At 38.7% G+C, this 27149-nt stretch overlaps 2 protein-coding genes across 5 annotated transcripts in view; one reads left to right on the plus strand and one right to left on the minus strand.

The window, feature by feature from the left end:
* ANO4 (anoctamin 4) overlaps positions 1-6154 on the plus strand; it is a 561131-nt gene extending 554977 nt beyond the window's left edge. For all 4 annotated transcript variants that reach the window (XM_008256958.4, XM_070052753.1, XM_008256960.4 and 1 more), the window contains 2 exons: positions 2160-2359; positions 5378-6154. In XM_008256958.4, coding sequence (XP_008255180.1) covers positions 2160-2351 — 192 coding nt within the window. In that variant the 3' untranslated portion in view covers positions 2352-2359; positions 5378-6154. The remainder of the gene's footprint in view (positions 1-2159; positions 2360-5377) is intronic.
* A 14682-nt stretch (positions 6155-20836) lies between these two features.
* SLC5A8 (solute carrier family 5 member 8) overlaps positions 20837-27149 on the minus strand; it is a 54241-nt gene continuing 47928 nt past the window's right edge. Inside the window, exons 14-15 of the mRNA XM_008256962.4 lie at positions 23748-23827; positions 20837-23220 (exon numbers count right to left, since the gene is read on the minus strand). Of these exons, the coding sequence (XP_008255184.3) occupies positions 23095-23220; positions 23748-23827 (206 nt within the window). The 3' untranslated portion in view covers positions 20837-23094. The remainder of the gene's footprint in view (positions 23221-23747; positions 23828-27149) is intronic.

Below are 27149 nucleotides of genomic sequence, written 5' to 3' on the forward strand. Positions count from 1 at the left end.
CCTTTATAGTCCTCTTCCACCAATCCCAACTCTGCTACCCACACGCCGAGTACGCTGCTCTCCTCCAATCAGGAGCAGGTCCTACAGTTTATTGGTTGAACTGGAGGCAGCTGTGTAGAAGCTGTTTCTCCCTTCTCAGCGCCATATTGTGGGAGAGCAGATGCATAGAATAAGTCTTAATTCCAGTAACTTAGTCTAGTCCAAGTTGCTCCCAGTTGCTCCCCACACCAAGAAATATTTGAAAGTGTATTATTGGTTGTTGATGGACAAGTCAAGACTCATTGATCTTAACTTTAATATTCCAGGGCCATGGTTCTTAAACTTTGGGAAATGCAGTTTTCCCGTCCATATTCCCAAGGATTGTAAGGCATCATTCTGTGATTTGCTCTTCACACAAACTCTCCAAGGTGATTCTGATGTGAATGTTTAAGGATGCCAGTGTGGAAAACATTGACCTGGGCATACAAGTGTACCTCTAGTTATGTATCATCAATGGCATTACTTATATTAAGCACATAAATGGAAAGTTCATCATCTTAAGTTCATTAAGGTATCCATTGTCTAAGACTCAACACAGATATATAAAGCAAAATCTACCTAACAAATGCATACATTATATATCACTAACAATTTTATCTATTTTCTTTTGATTTTTAAGAAAACTGCTACAAAATAGTTTGCATTTTTATGACTCTAGTCTTAAATGGAAATTTCATCTTGTATCACATATATTAGACCACTGTTAATGTGAAATCAAGGTTGCCTTTTGGCTTGGACCAGACATTTCCTGTCTCTCTTTGAAGCTATCCTATTGCTGGTTTTTCTTCACTGCAAGGAACCAGGAGAAGACAATATTAAATTATCCTTCCCTGCAAATTAGTTTATCAAAGGCTCAGTACTTTAAAGAAGAAATTTTGTAACCCACAGTGTCTTAAACTTTTTCAGGCAAAATAAAAAAGGAGTTGGATTTTCAAGTAGCACTTTGCATTTCCTTGCAATATACTATTATGAGCTATTATTTAAAAACTAAAAGTATACAGAGAAGCCTCTTAATTGACAGAATCATTTGACATCTGTGTGTCACCAAATTTATCAAGTTTTAAATAACATGATTATCTGGAGATAGCATTTGAACATGACTTTGTCTTTTATACTTTAGAATTATAAAGGCCTGGCCGGCATTGCGGCTCACTAGGCTAATCCTCCGCCTGCGGCGCCGGCACCGGGTCCTAGTCCCAGTCGGGACGCCGGATTCTGTCCCGGTTGCCCCTCTTCCAGGCCAGCTCTCTGCTGTGGCCTGGGAAGGCAGTGGAGGATGGCCCAAGTGCTTGGGCCCTGCACCCGCATGGGAGGCCAGGAGGAAGCACCTGGCTCCTGGCTTTGCATCGGCGCAGTGCGCCAGCAGTAGCGGCCATTTGAGGGGGGTGAACCAACGGAAGGAAGACCTTTGTCTCTCTCTCGCTCTCTAACTCTGCCTATCAAAAAAAAAAAATTATAAAGGCCTTTCAGTTGTCATTTGGTGCTTGATTGGTCATCAGAGTATGGATGAACAAAGTGACAGTAATTCTAGAATTCCAGCTATTCCTATGTCAGGTAAATTGTGACAATTTCCTAAAAAAAAAAAAAAAAATTTATCCTAAAATTCTTACTTCCCTAGTCCCATTGATAATTCCTAGAATCAAGCATTTGATTCCAGTAAAGCATTTGGCAATCTAAAAATCATATTCTAATATTTTTTACAATTTTCAAAAAATGCCCATTATAAAGTTGAGGAAATTGAGGCTCAGAGAAGAAAAGTGACTCACACTCTGGTTAACAGAGATCTCTTAAGAAGCAGAAGCTCCCGAGCTGGGATTTATACCTGGGTTTTCTGATTTCATGGTCTACATTCTTCTGACTCTCCTTTGAGTTCTCTGACCATTCCTTCCTCCTCTGCTTTCCTGATTCCGCTTCTCATTCTCTAGGTGGTGCCATCAGACCAAGTTCAGTCCTCATCTAATCCTTGACCTATGGTCATTATCCACGCCTTTCCTGATCTGATCCCTCTTTCCGGATGTCCAGAGGCTCCAGGTCCTTCTTGAACCAACTTCCAAAACTCACTCAGACAAAGGACGGACAACGTACCTGACTGTGTTGTGTTCTTCTCTGTTGTGTTTTAGCACCTCGTGTTTTGTATAAAGCACCTCATTTCATATCTGATCCCAGACCTCCCAAAAGACCTACGAGACCGAATGAGAAGAGAGAAGTACTTGATTCAGGAGATGATGTATGAAGCCGAACTGGAGCGTCTCCAAAAGGAACGAAAGGAGAGGAAGAAAAATGGAAAAGCACACCACAATGAGTGGCCATGACCGGGAAGGTGAGAAGTGTGCTCAGAACTTGAAACCACTCAGAAGGGGGAGAGGGGAAACTTTAAACTCTCTGAAACAAAGCCTGCCAGTATAGGGATAACAATAGACTCCTTAGGAGCTTCCAAAACCAGCTTGTTTCTTGCTTTAATAATTAATTGCACTTCAACTTGGCTTTCCCCTCCTATATACTTCCTGCAATTCTGTCTCCTCTGACCAGACAAGCAAAGTCCTCATAGTCTGCCCAAGTGCTCCCTGAAGTAGACCTTCCTTTCCCTTCCATACCAGCTAGGCTGTTGTCACTAGTCTCCCACAAGGCAACACACCTTTTTGTTCTGGTTGAAGTCAGCCTTTCATCTCACCCAACATGGCCAATCCCTCCATTGTTTCCTACCCAGCTCATCCATGTCTCATCATACCCTCTAGGAAGGTTTCCCCAGGCTCATTAGCCCATTGAGACTTACTCTGTATAAACCTCTCTGGTTATTGCCACCTGTGCCACGTGTATTGAAATGCACAGATTTGTATTTTTAACAAATTTCAAATAAGTTTCAGACTTCCCCAACACAGTAGTAAGCATCTTTAGGGACATCTCTATGGATTATAATTTATGCTTTTAACTAGTTAGCACAATGTTAGGCACATGACACCTATTGAATGCACATTCATTTGAGAAGGGCTGGATGGATTAAGGTTGAATACATTGTAAGAAAGCTCCATAAGTTTCCTACATGTCCCTACAGAAGGTTGTTCTGAAGCCTTCTCTCTAGCAAGTCAGTTGCCTGCTGTGTAACCCTGGCCAGTTCCCTTAACTTCTCTGGGATTTAGTTGCCTCAGTGATATAACGTTTAGATGAGTTCTCTGATACTCTGTGAGTCTAATACTATTACAAATTTCCCTTTTCCTTCCTTGCTCTTTGATCTGTCTTCTATACTTGTTTGAAAACATTTTACAAAATTTGGTCCCCAAAAGAAAAATGAAATACACAGGAAAAAAAAGTATGGTATTTACTTTTTCTATAGGTTAAGATGTAGCAGATATTATCAAGGATATTTATTGTTAAGTTAGCAAAGTTCTATCAACCCAGACCTGTGTTAATAGTCCTGAAGGTTATTATGAATTGAGTATGAATGTGGGTTTGGAGGAAATAAACTAGACCCCACGCCCACTACAGGTTGAACATCCACAATCCAAAACTCTAAAACCTGAAATGCTCCAGAATATGAAACTTTTTGAGCATCAGCATGATGGCAGAATTGGAAAATTCCATACTTGGCCTCATGTGATGGGTTTCATCAAAATGAAAGCCCACTAAGAATATTATATAAAATTTCTTTCAGCTTATATTTGTGAAAATACATGAAGTGTAAAGAATTTCTTGTTTAGGAGCTATCATTGTGGTGCAGTGGGTTAAGCTGCCACCTGCATTGCCAGCATCCCGTATGGGTACCAGTTCAAGTCCCAGCTGCTCCACTTCTGATGCAGCTCCTTGATAAAGTACCTGGGAAAGCAGAAAATGGTCCACCTGTTTGGGCCCCTGCCACCCATGTGGGAGACCTAGAAGAATCTCCTGAATCCCAGCTTCAGCCCAGCCCAGCCCCAGCTGTTACAGCCATTTAGAACATGAACCAACAGATGGAAGATCTCTCTCTCTCCCCACCCCCCCTCCCTCTCTCTCTAGCTCTGCCTTTCAAATAACAATGTTTTTCTTATTTGTTTTTGTTGTCTTTTTCTTTTTTCTTCATGCTATTTGGTGAACTTTCTACATAGTGTAGGGTTAATCTTAGGAGTATAAAATTAACTGAAAATTGATCTGTGTAAAAAGATAAGAATGGAAAGGAAGAGGGAAGAGGAAGAAAGGTGGGAGTATGGGGGGAGGGAAGGGAAGGATCACCATGTTCCCAAATTTGTGTATATTAAATGCATGAAGTTGTATTCCTTAAAATAAAGAAAATTGATAAAAAATAAAATAAATAAAAAATAATTTTTTTAAAAAAAAGAATTTCTTGTTTAGACTTGGGTAACATCCCCAGGATATCTCATCATACATATGCAAATATTCCAAAATCCAAGCAAATCCAAAATCCAAAGACTTCTGGTCTAAACATTTCCTATAAGGGATTCTCAGCTGTATACAGATGTTGAACCCTGGCCCCCGTTCTCAATCCCAAAGATGGCCTTGGCTTCACTAAGGCAAGAAATGTTCTGCTTCTTAGTAAGTTTATCATTTCCTAAATATGTATTCAATTATGGACTTTGGGAACATTATTTTAACTTTTCTGGGCCTGCCTATTTAGCAGAATTAATATTCAATTCCAAGAAAGCAGTGTATGTGAAACATTTACTATGTGATAAAGTGCTATAAATACTTTACAGATTTGTATGATTGTTAAATATACTGTATTCTACCAGATTCTAGACTTTGCTTTTCTATTCTCTGTCTCTATGATCTGGGGCAGGGATTCACGTGGATTCAGTTTCCACATTGCACAGTTAACAAAGTTGGGCTAAACAATTTTAAGAGCCTTTCCAACCTTCTGTGATTTGCAGCAAGTCCCTGACCCCTGCCCATTCTGCTTTCCTCTTCTCTGGCAAAGGATGATATCCAGATGACTGTAGGTGGATTGAGAGGCAGATACTGCAGAAGAGAAATTGCTCCTGAGAGCTCCAGCAGCCAGGAGCCAGGGTGCAGCAGAGTGCCTTTGTCCGCACTCAGGGTGGTCTAGGCTGCCCTGGCTGCATTGCTGGCCTCACCACTGCGTGCCACTTTCCGCCTTCCCAAAGTTGCTATCTGTTTTGCTGAAAACAGTGTCTGCCTCTGTTCCCCCAGCAGCGGCAGGGTATCCCCTTGCTTCAGAGAGCCTTCTGATTCGGTTTGTAATGCAGACGTAATAATGTTTACACAGGACCAACTCAGTCTGGGATTACAAATTCTATGAATGTTTTTGTTGCAAGGTAAATCCAAATCAACTATATTGTTAAGCCACCCTGGGCGCATAGGATTTTGACAACTTCTTTTCTCTTTCCAGGTGTAGTCATTTCCAGGCCAAGGACCTGAATTTTGTTTACTTCTCCTGGCTGTGCAAAAGCACATTCAAGTGACTACAAATGCAACCGCAGTGCATGTTGCAGACACTGGCAGCAGTAGGTGGGTGACACCCAGTAGAGGACTGAGAGACTGATGTTGGAGTCACACTGCTGTGAAACCATGTTGCAGTCCAGCACACAATTGCTATCTATCCATAGACCATTCTTGACCAAGCAAGCATGCACGTTATGGGCAGTTACATTCTCAAGTTTTTAAAACCAAGGGGAACTTGTATACTGGGCCTGTTTTTCAGCCTGTTTGCTACCTTTTTTGCATTCTATCCTGTGTGAATTTTACAGACACTGGGCTAAAAAGGGTATTCAGACACCTGGACACACATTCCTAGAATGTCATCATATGGTCCTAATTCCATGTCACCAAAAGACACAGACAAGACCCTGTTTACAACTTTTTCTTTCTTTTTTTTAATTTCAGATATTTCTGAGGAGATTATTATATATGACATATCTATAGCTATGTGTATGGCCATAGATGTATTTCTGTGTGTACATATGTATAGTCATGTATTCCTACATATGTACATACAAAGACAGAGATATATAAAGTACATAGAAATTCCTTACGTGTAAATAGCCAAAAAGCACTGACATGAATGATGAATTTTCACATTTAAATAGTCATCAACATGAAGCCATGTTTAATGCTTGTACAATGTGATGCAATAAAATTTAAAATAAATTTATGCATATGGAATATTTTCAGCTGGCTCTTCTGAAATTCTGGTTTTTTTTCTGATAGAAAAAGGGGAACTGTAGCAGAGTGGAATCTTTTTCTATTACTATTAATATAAAAATAATATATTTCATGCATTCCATAGGTGCAGTTCTAAGAAGACAACCACACTTCCCTCCCCCATCCATCACTCTCCCTCCCTCCCCTCTCTTTCATCAGTTTTTGGAAAGACAAAGTCTGTCACTCCCACAATACTCCCAAATGTTCCTGCAGAATGCAACTACATTTTTCTTCCTTCCTCCCCCACCTTTGCAATCCTGCTTCTATGCTGCTTTCTTGGTGTGTAAAGCGGGTTGATCAGAAGTCGCTATGGGCAATGGGAATTTCACACAGTATTTAAGACACCTGCATTCTGTATCAGAGTGCCTGAGATCAAGTCCCAGCCTTACCTCAATTCCAGCTCCCTGCTGCTGTGCACACTGGGAGGCAGCAGCAGTTGATGACTCCAGTAGTTGTGTCCTTACCACTCATATTAGAGACCCAGATTGAATTCTCAGATCCTGGCCCAGCCCCAGCTGTGTGGGAATTTGAAGAGTGAACCAGTATATAGAAAATCAATCCTCTCTCTCTCTCTCTCTCTCTCTCTCTCTCTCTCTCTCATAAAAAAGATACTCTTAAAAAAAGAAATCACTAAGATGATCTTGGAAAATGGCAGTGACATAGGTAGTTGAAAGCATATGAAATATACAGTAGGTGTTTTTGGTGACCCTACCTGGGGAGGAGGGTAGAATGTTTAATTACTCTTCAGAGAGTAAGAAACTGTCTTTTTAAACTTTTTCTGAAATGTATTTTGTTGTATTGCAGCATGTTGTTTTGATGTACCTATACATAGTGAAGTCATTACTATATTCAAATCCATTTACACACTTCTGTCACCTTCCAGTAACCTGTACATGTGTGTGATCACCTTAACTATGCCAGCTAGGGGAAGTAAGAGTGCTCTCTTTACCATGTTCATCAAGCATGGCCTCTCCTTGGCTGTAGGTCCACCTGAGCTGATTTCCGAGGACTCTGTCTCCTATGGGATGAGAACAGTCTGTCAGAGCGGCTTTGAACAGGCTAGAATGTCAACCATTTCTTTCTTTTTACTAGCATTCATCTGACCTAATACAATAGTATTTTTAACACTAAAATATTAACCCTAGAATGGTCTAAACTAAGAAGATATGCTTTATGAAAGACAATATACTATTGATAAAATTTTCAATCATGAAGTAAGAAGTCTGTGAAATATTTCTCATCAGCCCAAGAAAGAAGAATTTTTAGGGGAAATTTCAGGAGATGAAATACAAAGAGATGCTCCAAGATAACAACTAGTTCTGTTGACTCAGCATTGTGACTTTTGGTTGCTATGCCTAAAGGTCTATACTAGGGACCATGGTCCAATTAATCCTGGATTTGACATAGCCACAATCTGCAGTCCCAAGTTTTGAAATGTTTCCAGCATTTCATTCCTTTCCTGCCTTTACCCTTCCCTCTCCCCCTTCCTTCCTTCATTTCTTTCTACCATCACTAAAAATGTGCTCATCACCTTCCCTGTTCAAAATGTACAAGGAACATGTGGTGAATCTTCTGAGATGTTTTTAGGTGTGGCGTGATGAGACAGGCAAAAAGTTTATAGAGAGAAATTTCTGAGGAACTTTATCAAAAATAAAATGTTTATTGAATGAGTGCAAATACAATGTGACCAACAATATATTAACATGTTTCTGATTACCATTTTCCCCAATCCTGATGGTGTAATGTTTTGAATGTAAAGTATAATAAGTGTGCCATAACTTGAGGAGTTGCTGATATTTCTATACTCATGGGTTTTCCTAAAACTCTAGTATTAGAAATATCCTACTTCGAGACTGTAATCATCATTAAAACTTTGGCTCTCTGGATCCCTCTGGACAAGTAGTAATCCCAGATATAAAGTTAGCAAGTGGGATTAACCTTTGAACTGTTAATTTCATGTTAACTGATTTTCTTAATGCAAGCCATTCTAGATTTCTTAAAGGAAACTGAAACAGTTATTCATCCTTTTGACAGTGTCAGCACGTCAAAATCGAACTTTTTAGCATGTCCCACAAAGGGTTCTAACCACTAGGCTTCCCCAAGCTCCAAAGTCTCCTGTTGCCCAATCTTTCCCACCTACTCAGTTTCCTTCCCCTGCTCAGTATTTCTCTCCTAATGCCTGCATACCTGTGTGATATCCCCCAGATAGCCTGTAAATGACAGAGGTCAAGAAACTACTTTGACCTTCTTCAGTGTCTAACCGGAGTGGGGTCTACAGTCAAGTTTTTGGTGCTTCTCAAAATAAATGAATGTAAATGGTACACACACTTTTGCTTCTAGCATATATTCAATTTAAACTCACTTCCCTGTGAATATTCACCATGAAAGAACCGAGTGTATCATACTTGTATAATCCTCTATTGTAATAATTTTAAATTAAAGCTGTGCAGGCCACATGTGATAGAAAAGTACCAGTTAGTATTTTCCCAGCAAGACCATTAGGTAGCTTCTCAAGATTGTCCATTGGCAGTAAGGATTTAGACACCAACTTTATAATATTTTCAACACAAAATCAAGTAAGGCTTGCTTAGCAAAGTTTCTGTTACATATGAATGGTTTTAGAGATGTGCAGCACTCAAATTAGGTCCCATTAATCTCCTGGTAGAAAAGAGTAAGTACTACAGCTGTTAGTGAGATACAGTCACATTCAGCTTGCACAGAGCTTAGCCCCAAAGGAGGGCATCTTTTTCTCTTTTCTTTTTAAGGTTCATTTTACTTATTTAAAAGCGGTGTGTGTGTGTGTGTGTGTGTGAGAGAGAGAGAGAGAGAGAGAGATTCCATCCATTGGTTCACTCCAAATGGCCACAATGGTCAGGGCCAAGGCCAGGATCCCAGAACTCTACCTAGGTCACCACACATGGCAGAGACCCAAGTACTTGGGCCATGTGCTGCTGCTCTCCCAGGTGTATTAGCAGGGAGCTGGATCAGAAGCAGAGCAGCCAAGACGTAAACCAGTGGTTATATGGGATTCAGGTGTAGGTTATCCTGCTACTTTACAACATCAGCCCCAAAAGAGGGCATCTTTAACTTCATTAATTCAGACCTCACTAATTAGAAAATTGCAATAATTTGAAGATCCAACATGGGCAAACCGAATAGTAGAAACAAAGTAGAGGAAATACTTAAGCTAATTTTAAATATCTGTTACTTTTTTACACAAACTTCAAAAGGTTACACTTAAGGGTACATTTCTAGACATTAACTATCAAACGAAACTAGAAAATGTTTGCTTCACAGAGGCATCTAAGGTTCTGACAAGATGCCGTTTCTTATCTGCGTAGTATTTCTACAAGCCAGTTTTAAAAGAACCAATTTTATATAGAGATTTGCTAATTTTAAACCCATTTGTTTTTCTACTAATTATCATTATCATCTAATCCAATAGTTCTCAAACTCTAGAATACATCCGAGCCACCTGGGCCTGACAACTGCCACCATTTCTGATTTACTAGGTTGGCAGTAGAATGGAGAAGCTCTATTTCTAGCAAGCACCCAGGCAGTATTGTGTTGGATGGGGAACACCCTTTGTAAGCCATTACTCTGATCAGTATTTTATGCTCATAATTTAGATTGCTTTAATATATGCTACAATTAAATCTGAATTTAGGTTTATCTGATTGTATTCCAGTTTAGGGAATATTACCCTGTAGAAAGGGGAGTGAGAAGCAGTTTCAAACTGTGATCTTAATACAGTAGCAATTAAACGTTGACCCTATCACTCAACTGAAAGCACTTTCAGTACAGACTTTCTAACTAAGCAGAACATTGGGCATTTCTGGATGGATCAGGTCAGTGCTTTTCAAAAGTCCTTTACCTTGACCTGCATTCTGTGTTAGCTGAGCACATTTCCCAACTCCAAACCCCACCTTCACCAGTTTAGGAGTAAGCTTACATGAACTTACACATACAATACAGCAAATACATTAAGATTATGGGCTCAGGAGTCAAGCAAGTTAAGCTCAGGCCCAAGATACATGACTTTAGACAAGTAATTTCACTTCTCTAAGATGCAGTTAACTCACAGAGTGGACACCAAGATCCTTCTTCACTGAAGGACCTCTTTCCCCAGCTGTTGGAGGGCTGTGGGCAGAAAGTCTACAGTTGACAATCCCAGCAAGACTGCCTCATTTCATCAGTCACCTGGTCCAGCACCACATCCCTTCCTGGGCTTCTCACATCAATGACTAATCAATGGAGGAATATAAAAGTCTGGTTATCTTGGTCCAACTTGGAACAACGGTGAAGAGCTCCTGTCACTTCAGAGTTCTCTGTGAAGTGACTATCCTTGAGGTGACATTGGAACTCATCTTCCACTTCTGCTCAAATCTGCATCTGTCCCTTTCTTTCCATAGATGTTGAGCCCCAAGGCACTCCCTAATAAACACTAAGCACGTTATAGTCCATATAGGAATCTCCTTCCTAGGTATAAAAACTTGCAACATGCACTTTTTAAAAAATGTAGATAAAACTCTTAGGATATGGGAATTAAATTGGCTCATTTATTCAATAAGTATTCAATGGGCCAGACTCAGTTCTAGATACTAAGAATATAGCAGCGAATGCAGACATCAAGCTTTAGGAAAAGAGATCATGAAAAGCATTAAGAACTTAAGTCCTTAGCTACAGGACTGACTACTTGCTATAAAAAGACAATAAAAATGAATAGTATCTCTCATCCCTCCCATCTACTGATTCATTTCCCAAATATCAACAATAGTTGCCAATAGTTTGGGCCAGGACTGAAGCCCAAACCTGGGAACTCAAAGCCTCTAACGTGGGTGACAGGTACCCAACCACTTCAGCCATCTCTTGCTGCCTTTCAGGTTCTGTGTTAGCATGAAGCATCAATCAAGAGCCATGGTTTGAACCCAGGCACTCCAATATGAGATGTAGGCGTTTTAACCAGTGTCTTAACCACTAGGCCAAACACTTGCCCTGGATTTTACCTTTTATATATATTTTGCTCAGACACTGTGATCCTTTTGTCCTCTGGGCTTTCAAATTTGCAGTTACCTTTTCCTAAACCACTCCTTCTCTCCACATTGCTTAGCTAATGAATATTAATCTTCACATCTCAGCTTCTACCTCACCTATTCAGCAAAGTGTCCTATGACTGGGTTGGACCCCTTCTACATTCCCGTTGCTCCATATTGCAATCACCACTTAGCACCTGTGCAGCAATGTTCCAGTTGTAATTAATAACACACTTTATTATTTTTTCTTATCTTTACTAGGATAACTCTGTGGTAGAGACTAGGGGTCACTATTTCAACAGCACTGGTGTTATAAATTATGGATGGTTTGAAATATGGCTAATTGCATGGCAACAAAAGTTTTTCTAATTATGAATCTCACAATTAGACACATCTAGTTACAGGCTGGCATTAAAATTCTAGGTATCCCCATTGAAGTAGGTTCTTGGTATCACTGACTATCACACAGCCAAAAACATTCATTCCAGTTCATAGTGAGTATGACTTAGTGCTATGTTCTTGTGCTCTTAGTGCTAGAGAATTCACTAAATAAAATTGGCAAAAATACTGGTCTCTTGGGGTCTTTATTTTACTAGAGGATGGCATGCAATTAACAGAGTAAAATTTGTTCAGTATAATGTGTTCAATAATAATAGATACTAAGTGAAATAAAGCAGGGAAGGGGGTATTGCAAAGGAAAGATGCATTTCTAAAAATAATTCAGAGAATATCTCACCTAAAAGGTGCCACCTGAATAAACCCTGTAAGAGGTGAGAGAATGGACCAACTGACTATTGGTGAGATTGTTCTAAGCAGAGTAATGACCTTGAGATGGGAGTGTGTTTCTTTGACTTAAGGAATAGCACTCCAGTGTGACTAGAGTAATACAGAAAAGTCAGAGGGTAATAGGGGCAAGGTTAGTGAAGTGTGCATTCTTCAAGTAGGCAGATCCTAAAGTGGAAAGACCGAGAGATAGATGCCTAACCCTTCTCTCAAACTTACTGATCACAGAAGTCACTCCTTGTTTCCTTGGGAAGTAAGCAGTAAAAGGACAGAGAGGTCAGGAAAGTCACTTTAATGGGTGGTGCTTCCACATGGATGGAAACATCATGAATGGAGACCGTGCACCATCTATGAGAAGAGTTGTTTATGCTTACAGATTTAAGCCACATCAAAATAGAGGCAGAGCCGAAAAAATCAGATCACCCTTGGAAAATTTCTACAGTGATGGAAATGGTATATGAGCTGAATTCTACCAATTAAACAGGTGTTTCCCAAATGAAGATTCGCGAAGTGGACAAAGGGAGGGTATCCTAGGCAAAGGGGAATAGCATGGAAAACAATATGAAAGGAAGAAAGTGGGTGGTATATTTAGCAAATTGTGGGAAGCTCAATGTGATGGGCACATGTGACAGAGGGACATTCAGTTCTCTGAGAAGCCCACTAGGCTACAGGATTCAGGTTTTATTCTGTAGGAAATGAAGGCATAGAGATTTCTAAGCAAAGAAGTGAATCATTAGATTCAAGGTTTTCAAAGAGACAACTGGTCTCTATCTGTATTTTTCAAAGTGTGGTTCCCAAGCAGGAAGTGCCATCATCCTCAGAGAAATTATGAGAAATGTACATTGTCAGACTCCATATCAGAGGTATTAAATCAAAAACTCTGGGGTAGGGCCCAGAAATCTATGTTTTAACCACCCCTTTCATGTGATTCTGATGCACACTGAAGTTGGAGAATCTCCAAAAAAGAATGGGAAGATCCCAGTGGCAGACTGGATCATGGTCCAGGAAAGAATGAAGGCTGAATTTGGGAAGTCGAAGGGAGCAGAATTATGGAGAATCTTGAATCTTGCACACCTATGAAAGTGGACATGAAACCCCACAAGTAAATTCTATCAATTTCTATCAAATGCCCTTTGGTGAAGTGGCCTAAACAAAGGTATGAGGTAAAAATAGATCTTTTAAAGTGAGGAAATAATAACAGTAAATGACTACAAAATGGTATTGATTAACGAAGTTGGCAACTTGAAAATGTTATTTTCTTTGATGAATTTATATTGACCTGACCTTCAATGTGAAAGTTCATGAAAGAGTTATCTGCACCCCCTTGTTTACTGCAGCTCAATTCACAGTAGCTAAGGTATGGAAGCAACCCAGATGTCCATCAGCTGAAGACTGGATAAATAAATTGTGGTATGTATGTGTGTTTATGTATGTATCTACATATTATATACATATGTATAGAATACTAATCAGCCATAAAAAAAATGAAATCCTGTCTTTTGCAACAAAATGGGTGCAACTGCAAACCATTATACTTAGTGAAATAAGCCAGTCCCAAAAAAACAAATGTTATATGTTTTAAGTGTATTATGGTAACTAATAGAGTACCAAAAATGCAATGCTAATGTATAGGAGTGAAATTCATATTTTGAGATTTGATGATTGTTTATAGCCCTTTTCTCTACTGTTGAGGACCAGTTTATTTTCCTTCTTACCATTTGTTACTCTACTTAGTGTAGGATTAATCTTATGAGTACAAAGTAAAGTGAAAGTAGATCACTGTAAAAATTGAGAGGAAATGGCCGGCGCCACGGCTCTATAGGCTAATCCTCCACCTAGCGGTGCCGGCACACCGGGTTCTAGTCCCGGTCGGGGCGCCGGATACTGTCCCAGTTGCCCCTCTTCCAGGCCAGCTCTCTGCTGTGGCCAGGGAAGGCAGTGGAGGATGGCCCAAGTGCTTGGGCCCTGCACCCCATGGGAGACCAGGAGAAACACCTGGCTCCTGCCTTCGGATCAGTGTGGTGCGCCGGTCACAGCACACCAGCCGTGGCGGCCATTGGAGGGTGAACCAACGGCAAAAGGAAGACCTTTCTCTCTGTCTCTCTCTCTCACTATGCACTCTGCCTGTCAAAAAAAAAAAAAAAAAAAGGAAGTGAGTGAGAAAAGAGGAGGCAAGATGGGATTGTGGGTGGGAGGGAGAGTATGGTGAGAAGTATCATCACGTTCCTAAATCTGCATATATGAATTACATTAAAAAAACTTAAAGGTAGGGACGGTGCCAGGGCGCAGTAGGTTAACCCTCTGCCTGTGGCATCAGCATCCCATATGGGTTCCAGTTCTAGTCCCGGCTGCTCCTCTTCCCGGTCATTTGGGGAGTGAACCAACGGAAGGAAGACCTTTCTCTCTGTCTCTCCCTCTCACTATCTGTAACTCTACCTCTCAAATAAATAAATAAAATCTTTTTTAAAAACTGAGAGGTCATGTAGAAGTCTCTTTACATGAATAATTTGTATTTTGCTCAACCAATAATCAATACATACTTTGTTTTTTTAAAAAAAAATTACTTTTTTATTGATTTGAAGGGGAGAGAGAGAGAAATCATCCATCTGCTTCTTATCTCCCTAAATGCCCCCAACAGCTGGGACTGAGCTAGACTGAAGCTAGGATCCCAGAACTCAATATGGGTCTCCCACATAGGTAGCAGGACCTATGTACATGAGCCATCATCTGCTGCTTTCCCAGGGAGTGCATGGAATCAGAAGCTGGAATCATAAATAGAACTTGGACTAGAACAGGGACTCCAATATGGAATGCAAGCACAAATGGATGTTTAACAATTGTACCTAATGCACCAGTACTTTCATAACCAATAGGCAGAATAGGTAATGGAACCTTTGGCCCAGGTGGAAACGTGACACCTGCTTCTTCTGTTATGCCTTTTCAAATTGGGTGACTGAGGGTAAACACAGACATGTTTAGTTCCAAATGAGTTAAGGATGTGCCATCTCAAAATAAGCTGAATTGACACATTGATTATTTCAAGGGTAAATCACTTAAGGAACTACAAGTTCAGAAAAGGTCATCTGATCTGTCTTTTCTTTCATGCAGCAAGATGTATAGGCTCTTTGCAGAGGGTGTCCTCACCTACCAAGGTAGGAAAGTAGCTTTAACCGCAGAGACTGGTAACTGGGACTGTAAAGAACTTGAATAAGCTCATTGAAGTAACCCTTATCTTCCACTAGCCTTTATACACCTCCCCACTCCTATTAGTGGCACCCCTAGAATTTGTCCCACCAGTCCTTCACAAGTTTATTGCTGAAAAGAATAGAAGCATCTCGCTCTGATCATTCTCTTCAGACTTCATGATCTTGTGCAGCTTTTGTGTTAATTTGGCTCCTAGATGCTGCCTAAGAGCCCATGTAAGAACTGGGGTATGGTAGAGGGATCTCTCCCTCCCATACAATACCTAACTTCTTTAGCTTAGATGTCTGCTTACTTTTGTATGCCACAAACAAAATATAATTTTGAGATATAAAGTGTAAATTTCAAAGTGATATCTTTTCAAGAGAAAAAAAATATGCTGAGATTAAGAGCATCTGTTTCAGGGCCAGTCTGTGGTATAGTGGATAAAGCTGCTGGCTGTCAATGCCACAGCTGAGAAAGAACTTCTAAGATCAATCCCATTCACAATAGCCACAAAAACAATCAAATACCTTGGAATAAACTTAACCAAGGACGTTAAAGATCTCTACAATGAGAATTACAAAATCTTAAAGAAATAAATAGAAGAGGATACCAAAAAATGGAAAAATCTTCCACGCTCATGGATTGGAAAAATCAACATCATCAAAATGTCCATTCTCCCAAAAGCAATTTATAGATTCAATGTAATACCAATCAAAATACCAAAGTCATTCTTCTCAGATCTGGAAAAAATGATGCTGAAATTCATATGGAGACACAGGAGACCTCAAATAGCTAAAGCAATCTTGTACAACAGAAACAAAGCCAGAGGCATCACAATACCAGATTTCAGGACATACTACAGTGCAGTTGTAATCAAAACAGCATGGTACTGGTACAGAAACAGATGGATAGACCAATGGAACAGAATAGAAACACCAGAAATCAACCCAAACATCTACAACCAACTTATATTTGAACAAGGATCCAAAACCAAACCCTGGAGTAAGGACAGTCCATTCAATAAATAGTGCTGGGAAAACTGTATTACCATGTGCAAAGCATGAAGCAACACCCCTACTTTTCACCTTACACAAAAATCCACTCAACATGGATTAAAGACCTAAATCTACGACCCGACACCATCAAATTATTAGAGAACATTGGAGAAACCCTGCAAGATATAGGTACTGGCAAAGATTCCTTGGAAAAGACCCCGGAAGATCAGGCCAAAATTAACATTTGGAATTGCATCAATTTGAGAAGTTTCTGTACTGCAAAAGAAACAGTCAGGAAAGTGAAGAGGCAACCGACAGAATGGGAAAAAATATTTGCAAACTATGCAACTGATAAAGGGTTGATAACCAGAATCTACAAAGAAATCAAGAAACTCCAAAACAACAAAACCAACAACCCACTTAAGAGATGGGCCAAGGACCTAAGTAGACATTTTTCAAAAGAGGAAATCCAAATGGCCAACAGGCACATGAAAAAGTGTTCAAGATCACTAGCAATCAGGGAAATGCAAATCAAAACCACAATGAGGTTTCACCTCACCCCGGTTAGAATGACTCACATTCAGAAATCTACCAACAACAGATGCTGGTGATGATGCGGTGAAAAAGGGACACTAACCCACTTTTGGTGGGAATGCAAACTGGTACAGCCACTATGGAAGCCAGTCTGGAGATTCCTCAGAAACCTGAATATAACCCTACCATACAACCCAGCCATCCCACTTCTTGGAATTTACCCAAAGGAAATTAAATTGGCAAACATAAAAGCTGTCTGCACCTTAATGTTTATTGCAGCTCAATTCACAATAGCTAAGACCTGGAATCAACCCAAATGCCCATCAACAGTAGACTGGATAAGGAAATTATGGGACATGTACTCTATAGAATACTATACAGCAGTCAAAAACAATGAAATCTGGTCATTTGCAACAAAATGGAGGAATCTGGAATACATGCTGAGTGAAATAAGCCCATCCCAGAGGGACAAATATCATATGTTCTCCCTGATCGGTGACAACTAACTGAGCAGCAAAAAGGAAACCTGTTGAAGTGAAATGGACACTATGAGAAACAGTGACTTGATCAGCCCTTGTCCTGACTGTTGATGTACAACTTAATGCTTTATCCCTTTTAGTATTTTTTTGTTCTACTTTATACTATTGGTTGAATTCTGTAATTAACAAACAATTATTCTTAGGTGTTTAAATTTAACTGAAAAGTGATCTCTGTTAAATATAAGAGTGGGAAGCTGGCGCCACAGCTCACTAGGCTAATCCTCCACCTTGCGGCACCAGCAGACCGGGTTCTAGTCCCGGTCGGGGTGCCGGATACTGTCCCGGTTGCCCCTCTTCCAGGCAGGCTCTCTGCTGTGGCCCGGGAGTGCAGTGGAGGATGGCCCAAGTACTTGGGCCCTGCACCCCATGGGAGACCAGGATAAGTACCTGGCTCCTGCCATTGGATCAGCATGGTGCGCCAGCCGCAGCGCACTGGCCACGGCGGCCATTGGAGGGTGAACCAACAGCAAAGGAAGACCTTTCTCTCTGTCTCTCTCTCTCACTGTCCACTCTGCCTGTCAAAAAAAAAAAAAGAGTGGGAATAAGAGAGGGAGGTGATGTACAATTTGGGACATGCTCAATTAGACTTTCCCCAAATGTTAGAGTTAGAAATGTGCCAGGGGATTCCAATACAATCCCATCAAGGTGGCATGTACCAATGCCATCTCACTAGTCAAAGTGATCAATTTCAGTTCATAACTGATCATGATAGGATTAAGAGTCAAAGGGATCACATAAACAAGACTAGTGTCTGCTAATACTGACTGATAGAATAAAAAAGGGAGAGAACAATCCAACATGGAGAGCGGGATACACAGCAGACTCATAGAATGGCAGATATCCTAAACAGCACTCTGGCCTCAGAATCAGCCCTTAAGTCTTTCAGATCTGGCTGAAGAGCCCATGAGAGTATTTTAGGCATGGAAAGCCAAGACACTCTGGCAAAAAAAAGAGAGAGAGAGAGAGAGAGAGAACCTAAATCAAAGATCTCTGCGAGTGAGATCCCAGTAGAAAAAACAGGCCATCAAAGAAGGAGGTACCTTTCTCTGAAGGGAGGAGAGAGCTTCCACTTTGACTACGACCTTGTCTAAATAAGATCAAAGTCCGCAAACTCAAAAGGCTTCCATAGCCTTGGCAACTCATGACTAGAGCCTGGGGAGATTACTGACACCATAAACAAGAGTGTCAATTGTTAAGTCAACAACAGGAGTCACTGTGCACTTACTCCTCATGTAGGATCTCTGTCCTTAATGTGTTGTCCAATGTGAATTAATGCTATAACTAGTACTCAAACAGTATTTTATACTTTATGTTCTGTGTGGGTGCAAACTGTTGAAATCTTTACTTAATATATACTAAATTGATCTTCTGTATATAAAGATAATTGAAAATGAATCTTGATGTGAATGGAATGGGAGAGGGAGCGGGAGTTGGGAGGGTAGCGGGCAGGAGGGAAGTTATGGGGGGGAAGGGAAAGCTATTGTAATCCATAAGCTGTACTCTGTAAATTTATATTTACTAAATAAAAGTTAAAAAAAAAAAGCTGCTGCCTGTGACACTGGTATCCTATACAGGTACTGGTTCCAGTCCCAGCTGCCCCACTTCTGATCCAGCTGTCTGCTATGATCCTGGGAAAGCAGCAGAGAATGGCCAAAGTACTTGGGCCCCTGAACCTATGTGGGAGACCCAGAAGAACCTCGTGGCTCCTGGCTTCAGATTGGCCTGCTCTTGCTGTTGCAGCTATTTGGGTAGTGAACCAGTGGATGGAAGCGCTCATGCTTGCTCACTCGCTCACTCTCTCTGCCTCTGTGTAACTCTGACTTTCAAATACATAAATTTAAAAAAAATCTGTTTCAATTTTGAAGTCCTGATATTATCAACAATTGTTTGCACCAACTTTGTAAAAATTACCTCAATTAAAATCTAAGTTGAGGCAGGAAAGTTGGTATTTTTCATGCCTAATTTTGTACTTTCTTTTTTCAAATCCAGTTTTAACTTATTAAAACATAAGATATTCTTCAATGACAATTCCTCATATTAATTTGCTTACACTTTTATAAGCACTTATCTATGGCATTTAGGAAGAGTCATTTATGTAGTAAATAGGGTAGAAATTTCTTTCCATAAAGGGTGATGAAATTCATTATATTCAATTTGATACTGATCTTCCAAGAGTTTGCAACTGCAAAATCATATTTACAACCATCAAATTAGTTTTTCACCATGATATTCAACTCTCCCAAGCTTTTTCATAAGCAATGGGCACAAAACTTAAATACAAAAGCATATAGTGAAATTTCAGTAACTGAATTGTTATGCATTTAATTGAATCTTTATCAACAATCTTTATGAAAAAACTCAGCATTTCCTATAAGAATCAATACAAAGGGTTACTTCTTCCATCTGAATTCCACCCCCTCCCATGTATCTGCATCATGGACACTTGATTATTAAAGAAAAAACTATACTTTCTGTAATTTTCATAAATATAACAAAATTAAGAAATCTTTACATTCACATATTTAACATTAACTTCATCACAATGTTTGTCAATATTAGAAACCCAGTGGAGAACCTAAACTATCCTATGCCTTGTTTACATAGTTATTCACAATTCCAGAGTCTTCAATATTTTCATAATGCTGTCAAAATATAGGTCCACTATTCTGCATCATAACAGTTCATACGCTAGTGGCATTTCCATCCTCACCTGTAGATGAAAACATTCAGATCAAATAGTCAAGATTGCACTGAAGAAACATAACCTGTCAGTGTGACTTCAGCAAAACCAACCACAGTCTCCAGGCAGGGTTTCTCCAACTCTATACTATTGATGTCCTGAGCTGGATAACGTTTTTGTTTTGGGGGAGGTGAGTTGTCCCACCCCCAAAGATGTTTAGCATCTTCTATAAATTCTACCTGTTAGGTTCCAGTAGCACTGCCACTAGCCAGTTGTCACAGCCAAAAATATCCCCAGACATATTCAAATGTCCTCTAAGAGGCCAAGTTGCCCCTGTTGAGAACCACTGGTCTGGAGATAAAATGACTATGTGCGCAACTAATAAATGAATGTGAACTTATGCTTTTTTATATTCTGTTTATATAATTTTCACTTCTTGATGCAGTGAATATGACTAATCTAGATCTTTCTTTAAAGTTTATATTCTATCTCTTAGGATAATCCTGTTGATTCCTAAATATATCCTAATTTAGGAAAATAGCACACATTTTTTTTGAGAAAACACTACCTCTACATCATGACACTGAAAATTATTGAGTTCATCTTTTAAAAAACTGGCAAGTGACTTTTGTCTGAAACTTTGAATCCCAATATATTGAAATATTAGGTAACAGTATGTGAGTTAACATAAGTGCTGTTCTGCCAAAGTGCTCTCGACCCAGTGTTTTAGATTCCTGTTATTTCTGTGAGGTAGGCAGAAGTTCAGTGCTATGGATCACCAACAGAGGAGATTAAGGATAAATTCAAGAGCACAAACTTGTCATCAACAAAACATCAATAGATAACATGTGTGGCTTTCCCCCATTAGAGTATGTGTGATTTAAAACGACCAAAAACAATAATTTATTTTTTATTACAACATATTAAATTTTTTAACAATTTATTTTTTTATTTATTTGAAAGGCAGAGTTATAAAGAGAGGAAGAGAGACAGAGATCTATACACTGGCGCACTCCCCAAATGGCCACAATGGCCAGGGCTGGGCCAAGCTGAATCCAGGAGCCAGGAGGGGTTCATGGGCCCAAGCACTTGGAACATCTCCCACTGCTTCCCAGGCACATTATCAGGAAGCTGGATCATAAGTAGAGACTCCAACCAATGCCCATTTGGGATGCCGGCACTGTAGGTGGAGGCTTAACCTGCTACACCACAATGCCAGCCCCAAAATTTTACCCCTATTTGGTTTTACCAAAAGATTTAGAAATTAAGATAAATTCTTTTAAATTAATACTATTACTTTGCTTTCTTAGGAACTCCATCTGGCATTCCCTGTGTTTATAAAAGTAAAACATTGATAGTTCCAAATATCACAAAGGCATACTTTGTCTAAGGGAAAGTGGACAAAATTCCAACTTTCATATTTCTTAAGAATACATTGCACAATCCCTTTGCAATCAGGTAGGAGGAAAAGTGATTTAAGAAATCTGATTTTGATTTCCAAAATAGCAACATTCTATACACATTCATTTTGAATTATTAAATAAACAATGATAGTTAAAATCACACTCACCCAAACCAAAAACAGGATTATATTTCATTCATTAAAACAGTGTAGAAATACTCATAAAATTTCATGTTTACTTATAAATATACTGATTAAAAATAACATCTATATACATAATATATGAATATATAGTTCATTTAAATGTTATATAAGTCTCTTTACTACAAGTAAGTGCTACTTCCTATTTTTTATTGTTACTATTATCAGTTAGCAACATCTAAATGTACCAAACTCGGTTTCCTAAATAATGTAGATCAAAAAAGCACAAAATTATATAATTATAAAACAAATGCATATATCTAAATATTTTTCTTTTAAAAAATATTGAAAAATTAAAAAAACTTTGAAAAATATCTAATGTGGATATTATAGAAAAAAATAAGTTACCAATGAAATCCTGTAACCAAACTCTTAGCTAAGAAAATATCAAAATAAACAGTTAAGCAGCTTTGAGATTGCTAATTGAAACTTTAAAACATGGTACATATATTTCTTCAGTCCAGAACATTAAAAACATGGTATTTCCCTATGTAATTTAGCTCTTTACTAGATTCATACACTAGAATTTTGAGATTTCTAAGCACATGTACCCAAGTCAATTTAATTGACTGTTAATGATTGACATTCAAAAGTTCAAATTAATAGTATTAAGTGTGATCATTGAACTCCATGGAACTTAGCCATTTTTAATAATACAGTGTTTTTGGATCAGCAAATCTGTAAATATCTACATCAATGGTATGCGTGTGGGTACCAGGCTAATGGGCTTTTATCATTTATAGGCTCCGACTTGGTGAGCCAGGATCAGGGGTGGAATGGTTCATTTTGAGTGCCTGAAGACATAGCCAAGTCCAGGGCAATGGAGGAAACAGGAAATTAGGAAGGCAAGCTCAACAAAGTACATAACAAAACCAAAGTTGTCGGGTCAGAAACTAGGAATGCAAGTAAGAATTACAGTCTACAAAAAGCAATAAAAGCAGCCAAAAGCCAGGACCTTTGGAGAATCAGTCAAATGTCACCCGAAGACCTAGATAACTGGGTCCATGTTCTGTTCTAGATGGAACATTTCCACATCCCCACCTTCCTGAGCCAGAATCAATCCCAAGTTCATAGTGTATCCTGGGCTGCTAATAGACCTAAACAATGTAGATTTGTCACCTTATTGCTCCCTAAAAATAGAGAAGTGGCAGAAGGAGAAAATTATGATTTTGGCAAACCCCAAAACTTGCATGGTAGCACCAAAAGCATGGAAAATATTTTCAGTAATGCCCAAATCTAAAAATATGCCTTTGACTATCAAGTATCATGTGTATGTGTACATATTAGCCTTTCAAGTTACATGTGATCATAAATTTCACAACCAAAGCTGCTTGGAATAATAGAGAAAGACAGGAAAATGTGATGCTGACACTCTCAACTGCAGAATAATATCAATTAGTGCAGTAAAAGAAGAAAGTCAGGACTTTGCTCCAAAAAAAGTATCCCCTAAAATACTCAAGAAAGACCGAAAATAATCCTAACTGGATCCAGTTATCTTAGAAAACATATAAAATTGAGACATTAGTTAGTATCATCTGGTTTCAGAGCTGCTTCACAAACGAGTCCCATTGATCTTGCCACTTTGATCTGTGAAGTTCAATTCAATATGGCTGAAGGCAGGATTATCAGTTCCACCATCTTCAACTGGATGAGATTTATAGCTTAAAACATGACTCTTCTAAAAGAAAACATTAATATGGTGATTAGGAAAAAGAAACTGTTCATTCAAATAACTGTAATGTTTTATTTCTCTAAAGCAGCTTTTTAATCTACTGAGGGGAATGTGCTGTACATTGTGAATTAATGCTATAACTAGTACTCAAACAAAATTTTTCACTTTGTGTTTCTATGTGGGTGCAAACTGTTGAAATCTTTACTTAATGTATGCTAAACTGATCTTCTGTATATAAAGAGAATTGAAAATGAATCTTGATGTGAATGGAAGGGGGGAGGGAGTGGGAAAGGGGAGGGTTGCGGGTGGGAGGGAAGTTATGGGGGGGAGAAGCCATTGTAATCCATAAGCTGTACTTAGGAAATTTATATTCATTAAATAAAAGTTAAAAAAAAAAAAGATACGGACAGCAGAAGACATTATATACCGTCCTCGTCCATGACTATTCAGGAAACAGGTAAAGGACTAACTAGTGTTCTACTCAGATGATAAAGTCCAGTTTCCTACTATAAGGTAAATGAAAGCCAACTTACTTTCTTAAAAATATCAAAATTAGATAAAAAGTCTTCTTTGGTCAGTAAGAATTTAGTATCTAAGTTCTGTTTTCTTCCTCCTAAAAAGAAAAATACATTATTTACATTGCTAAAAAGATGCCTGGAACTACACAGTGATATTCCATCATACAGGCATTTAATTTATGCACACTCCATTCTATGTATTCATAAAATACAAAAAGAAAGAGAAGCTTTTAAAAATTTTATATATCCATTTATTTGAGGGACAGAGAGACATACAGAGAGATAGAGACAAACAGAGAAAGCTCTTTATCTGCTGGTTCATTCCACAAATGCCTCCAACAGCCAGGAAGAGGAAACTCAATCCAGGTCTCTCACAGAGACAGAACGCAGTTACCTGAGCCTTCACCACTACTCCCAGGGTCTGATATAGTCACATATGGGAGGCAAGCATCTTAACCACTAGGCTAAATGCCCACTCCAAGAGAAACTTTTAAATAGTGCTTGCAACTGTTGAAATCTTTACTTAGTATATACTAAATTGATCTTCTATATATAAAGATAATTGAAAGTGAATCTTGAGGAAGAATGGGATGGGAGAGGGAGTGGGAGATGGGATGGTTGAGGGTGGGAGGGTGGTTATGGGGAGAAAAAGCCACTATAATCTAAAAGTTGTACTTGGGGAATTTATATTTATTAAATAAAAGTAAAAAAAAATAGTGCTTGCAGACTTAGTGCTACTCTCCATACTATTCCCTCTTCTTCAGTCACTCTCAGTTCCTGCAGTCCAAAAATATACATTTTATAATATTATTATATATTATATTACCATTTCTATATTACTGTGTACTGTATGTTATATATTATATATGTATACATATATATGTATGTATATATGTATAAATACACATATATATGTATACATATATATAATATGATGGCTTTTAAATATAGCCAACTGCTTCAACTAATACTCAACTAGAGGAAAAAGTCACCTGTCCCAGAATGATTATGAAAACTGGTTCAGAAGCACCCTACATAATCCACCAAATAAAATATCAAGCCATCTTCTTCTACTTCAGATAGTAAAACTGCCTTTCCCCAGTTTGGTGGCTATAAATATATACCCATATGTATGTGAAGAAATGCACAAGGTTATGAAATGCTGAATAAATTATTTAAATGAAAATTAGTATGCTGATTATGCTCAATCTAAATATCTTCCCTAAGATTTTGCTTTTAAAAAAAAGTCCTAAAAAATAAATAAAATAAACATGTCCTTTGATTTGCTATTTGTGGATCAAAGACTTTACTTTTTAAAACTGTGTATCTCAAAGAGTGATCCTTAAGCCATTTTTATTTAAATCATCCAGGAAATGTACTTACATTCTGGATTCCTGGGATCAATCCTGGACTTAAAAAATTGGAATGCCTACAGGTAGGGTCACAAAATCTGATTTTCATCATATTTCTTATGTTTTTAATTTAAGGTAAACAAATTTCATGTAATTCATATATACAGATTTTAGGAACACAGTGATATTTCCCATCCTATCCTCTCTCCACTCGCACTCCCACCCTTCCTCTCTTATTCCCTCTCTTAGTTTTTTTTACAATCATCTACTTTAAGTTTACTTTATACTCATAAGATTAACCCTGCACTAAGTAAAGAGTTCAAAAAACAGTAAGAATAAAGCACTGGTTCTCAACAGTAGAGACAAGGGCTATAAATAATCATTGAATCTCAAAATGTCAATTTCATTCCTAAATATTACATTTTTGGTACTCTTAGTTACCACAGATCAAGGAAAACATGATGTTTGCCTTTTGGGGACTGGCTTATTTCACTAAGTATAATCATTTCTAGTTGTATCCATTTTGTTGCAAAAGACAGGACTTTGTTCTTTTTTATGGCTGAGTAGTATTCCATTACACACACACACACACACACACATACACACACACCACCATATATATATATGTATGTATACCACAATCTCTTTATCCACTCATCAGTTGATGGATATCTGGTTGATTCCATATCTTAGCTATTGTGAACTAAGTTGCAATAAACATGGGGTGCAGATAACTCTTTCATGCTGATTTCATTTCTCTTGGGTAAATTCCCAGGAGTGGGATTGCTGGGTCATATGGTAGATCTATTTTCAGCTTTTTTTGAGATATCGCCATACTGTCTTCCACAATGACTCTTCCAGTTTACAGTCCCACCAACAATAAATTAGGGTACCTTTTTCTTTACATCCTCGCCAGCATTTATTATTGATTTCTGTATGAGAGGCATTCTAACTGGGGTGAAGTGAAATCTCATTGTGGTTTTGATTTGCATTTCTCTGGTGTCTAATGATCCTGAGCATTTTCTCATGTGTCTGCTGGCCATCTGAATTACCTCTTTTGAGAAATGTCTGTTCAAGTCCTTTGCCCAGTTCTTAACTGGGTTGTTTGTTTTGTTGTTGAGCATTTTATAGATTCTGGATATTAATCCTTTATCAGTGGCAGTTTGCAAATAGTTTCTTCCATTCTGTTTGTTGCCTCTTCACTTTGCTGAATGTTTCCTTTGCAATGCAGAAGATTCTTAGCTCCTGCATCAAATTTCTAAAGTAACCATAATACTCACTTAAGTTTGAGAGCCATTACTTTCATACAAGACTTTTAATTATGGAGAGTTCTTCTGTTCTGATAATAGGATCACCTTTAATTCATTCAACTTTATTGAGGAACTACTGTGGGCTAGAGGCTCTGCTAGGTGCTGGAGTATAAACAATTATTCACTCACAGCTCATGGTCTACTCAGGAAACTACGTACCCCATCTTACTGATGGAGAAACAGACTCTTGTGCATAGTAAAGAATCAGGTGGAGGTGAAATGCCAACCAAGACTGTATAGCCTGAACTGTTATAGATTTCTGGCATCCTATTGTAGGTTCTGAAATATATTTTCCAAGGAGTATCAGACTTGTATTTTTCTGTAATCTTTTTTGATGTGTTCATGCTGCTGTGGAATAGAAATAAGTGCATTACAAAATTAATGAAGTTGAAGTGTTTTCATCACTGGAAGATGTCTGTTCACTTGGGTAGTGCATCTTCTTTTAACACTAGAGATACAGTCATATATGGTTATAAGAATCAGCATTCATAGTGTGGGTGATTGGCACAGCAGTTAAGATGCTGCCTGGGACATCAGCATCTGGCACGTCTGAGTTTAAGCCCTGCCTCTGCTTCCAATGCAAGCTTCCTCGTAATGAGCAGCCAGGTAAGCAGCAAGTGATAGCTCCAATAGTTGAATTCCTTATACCCAGGTAGGGACCTGGATTGAGTTCCTAGTTCCTGGCTTTGGCCTGGGACAGCTCAGCTTGAGCTCTTGTAGGCATCTGGGGAGAGAACCAGCAGGTGGAAAATATC

The sequence above is a fragment of the Oryctolagus cuniculus genome, chromosome 11, assembly GCF_964237555.1.
Source record: "Oryctolagus cuniculus chromosome 11, mOryCun1.1, whole genome shotgun sequence".
Lineage (NCBI taxonomy): Eukaryota > Metazoa > Chordata > Mammalia > Lagomorpha > Leporidae > Oryctolagus > Oryctolagus cuniculus.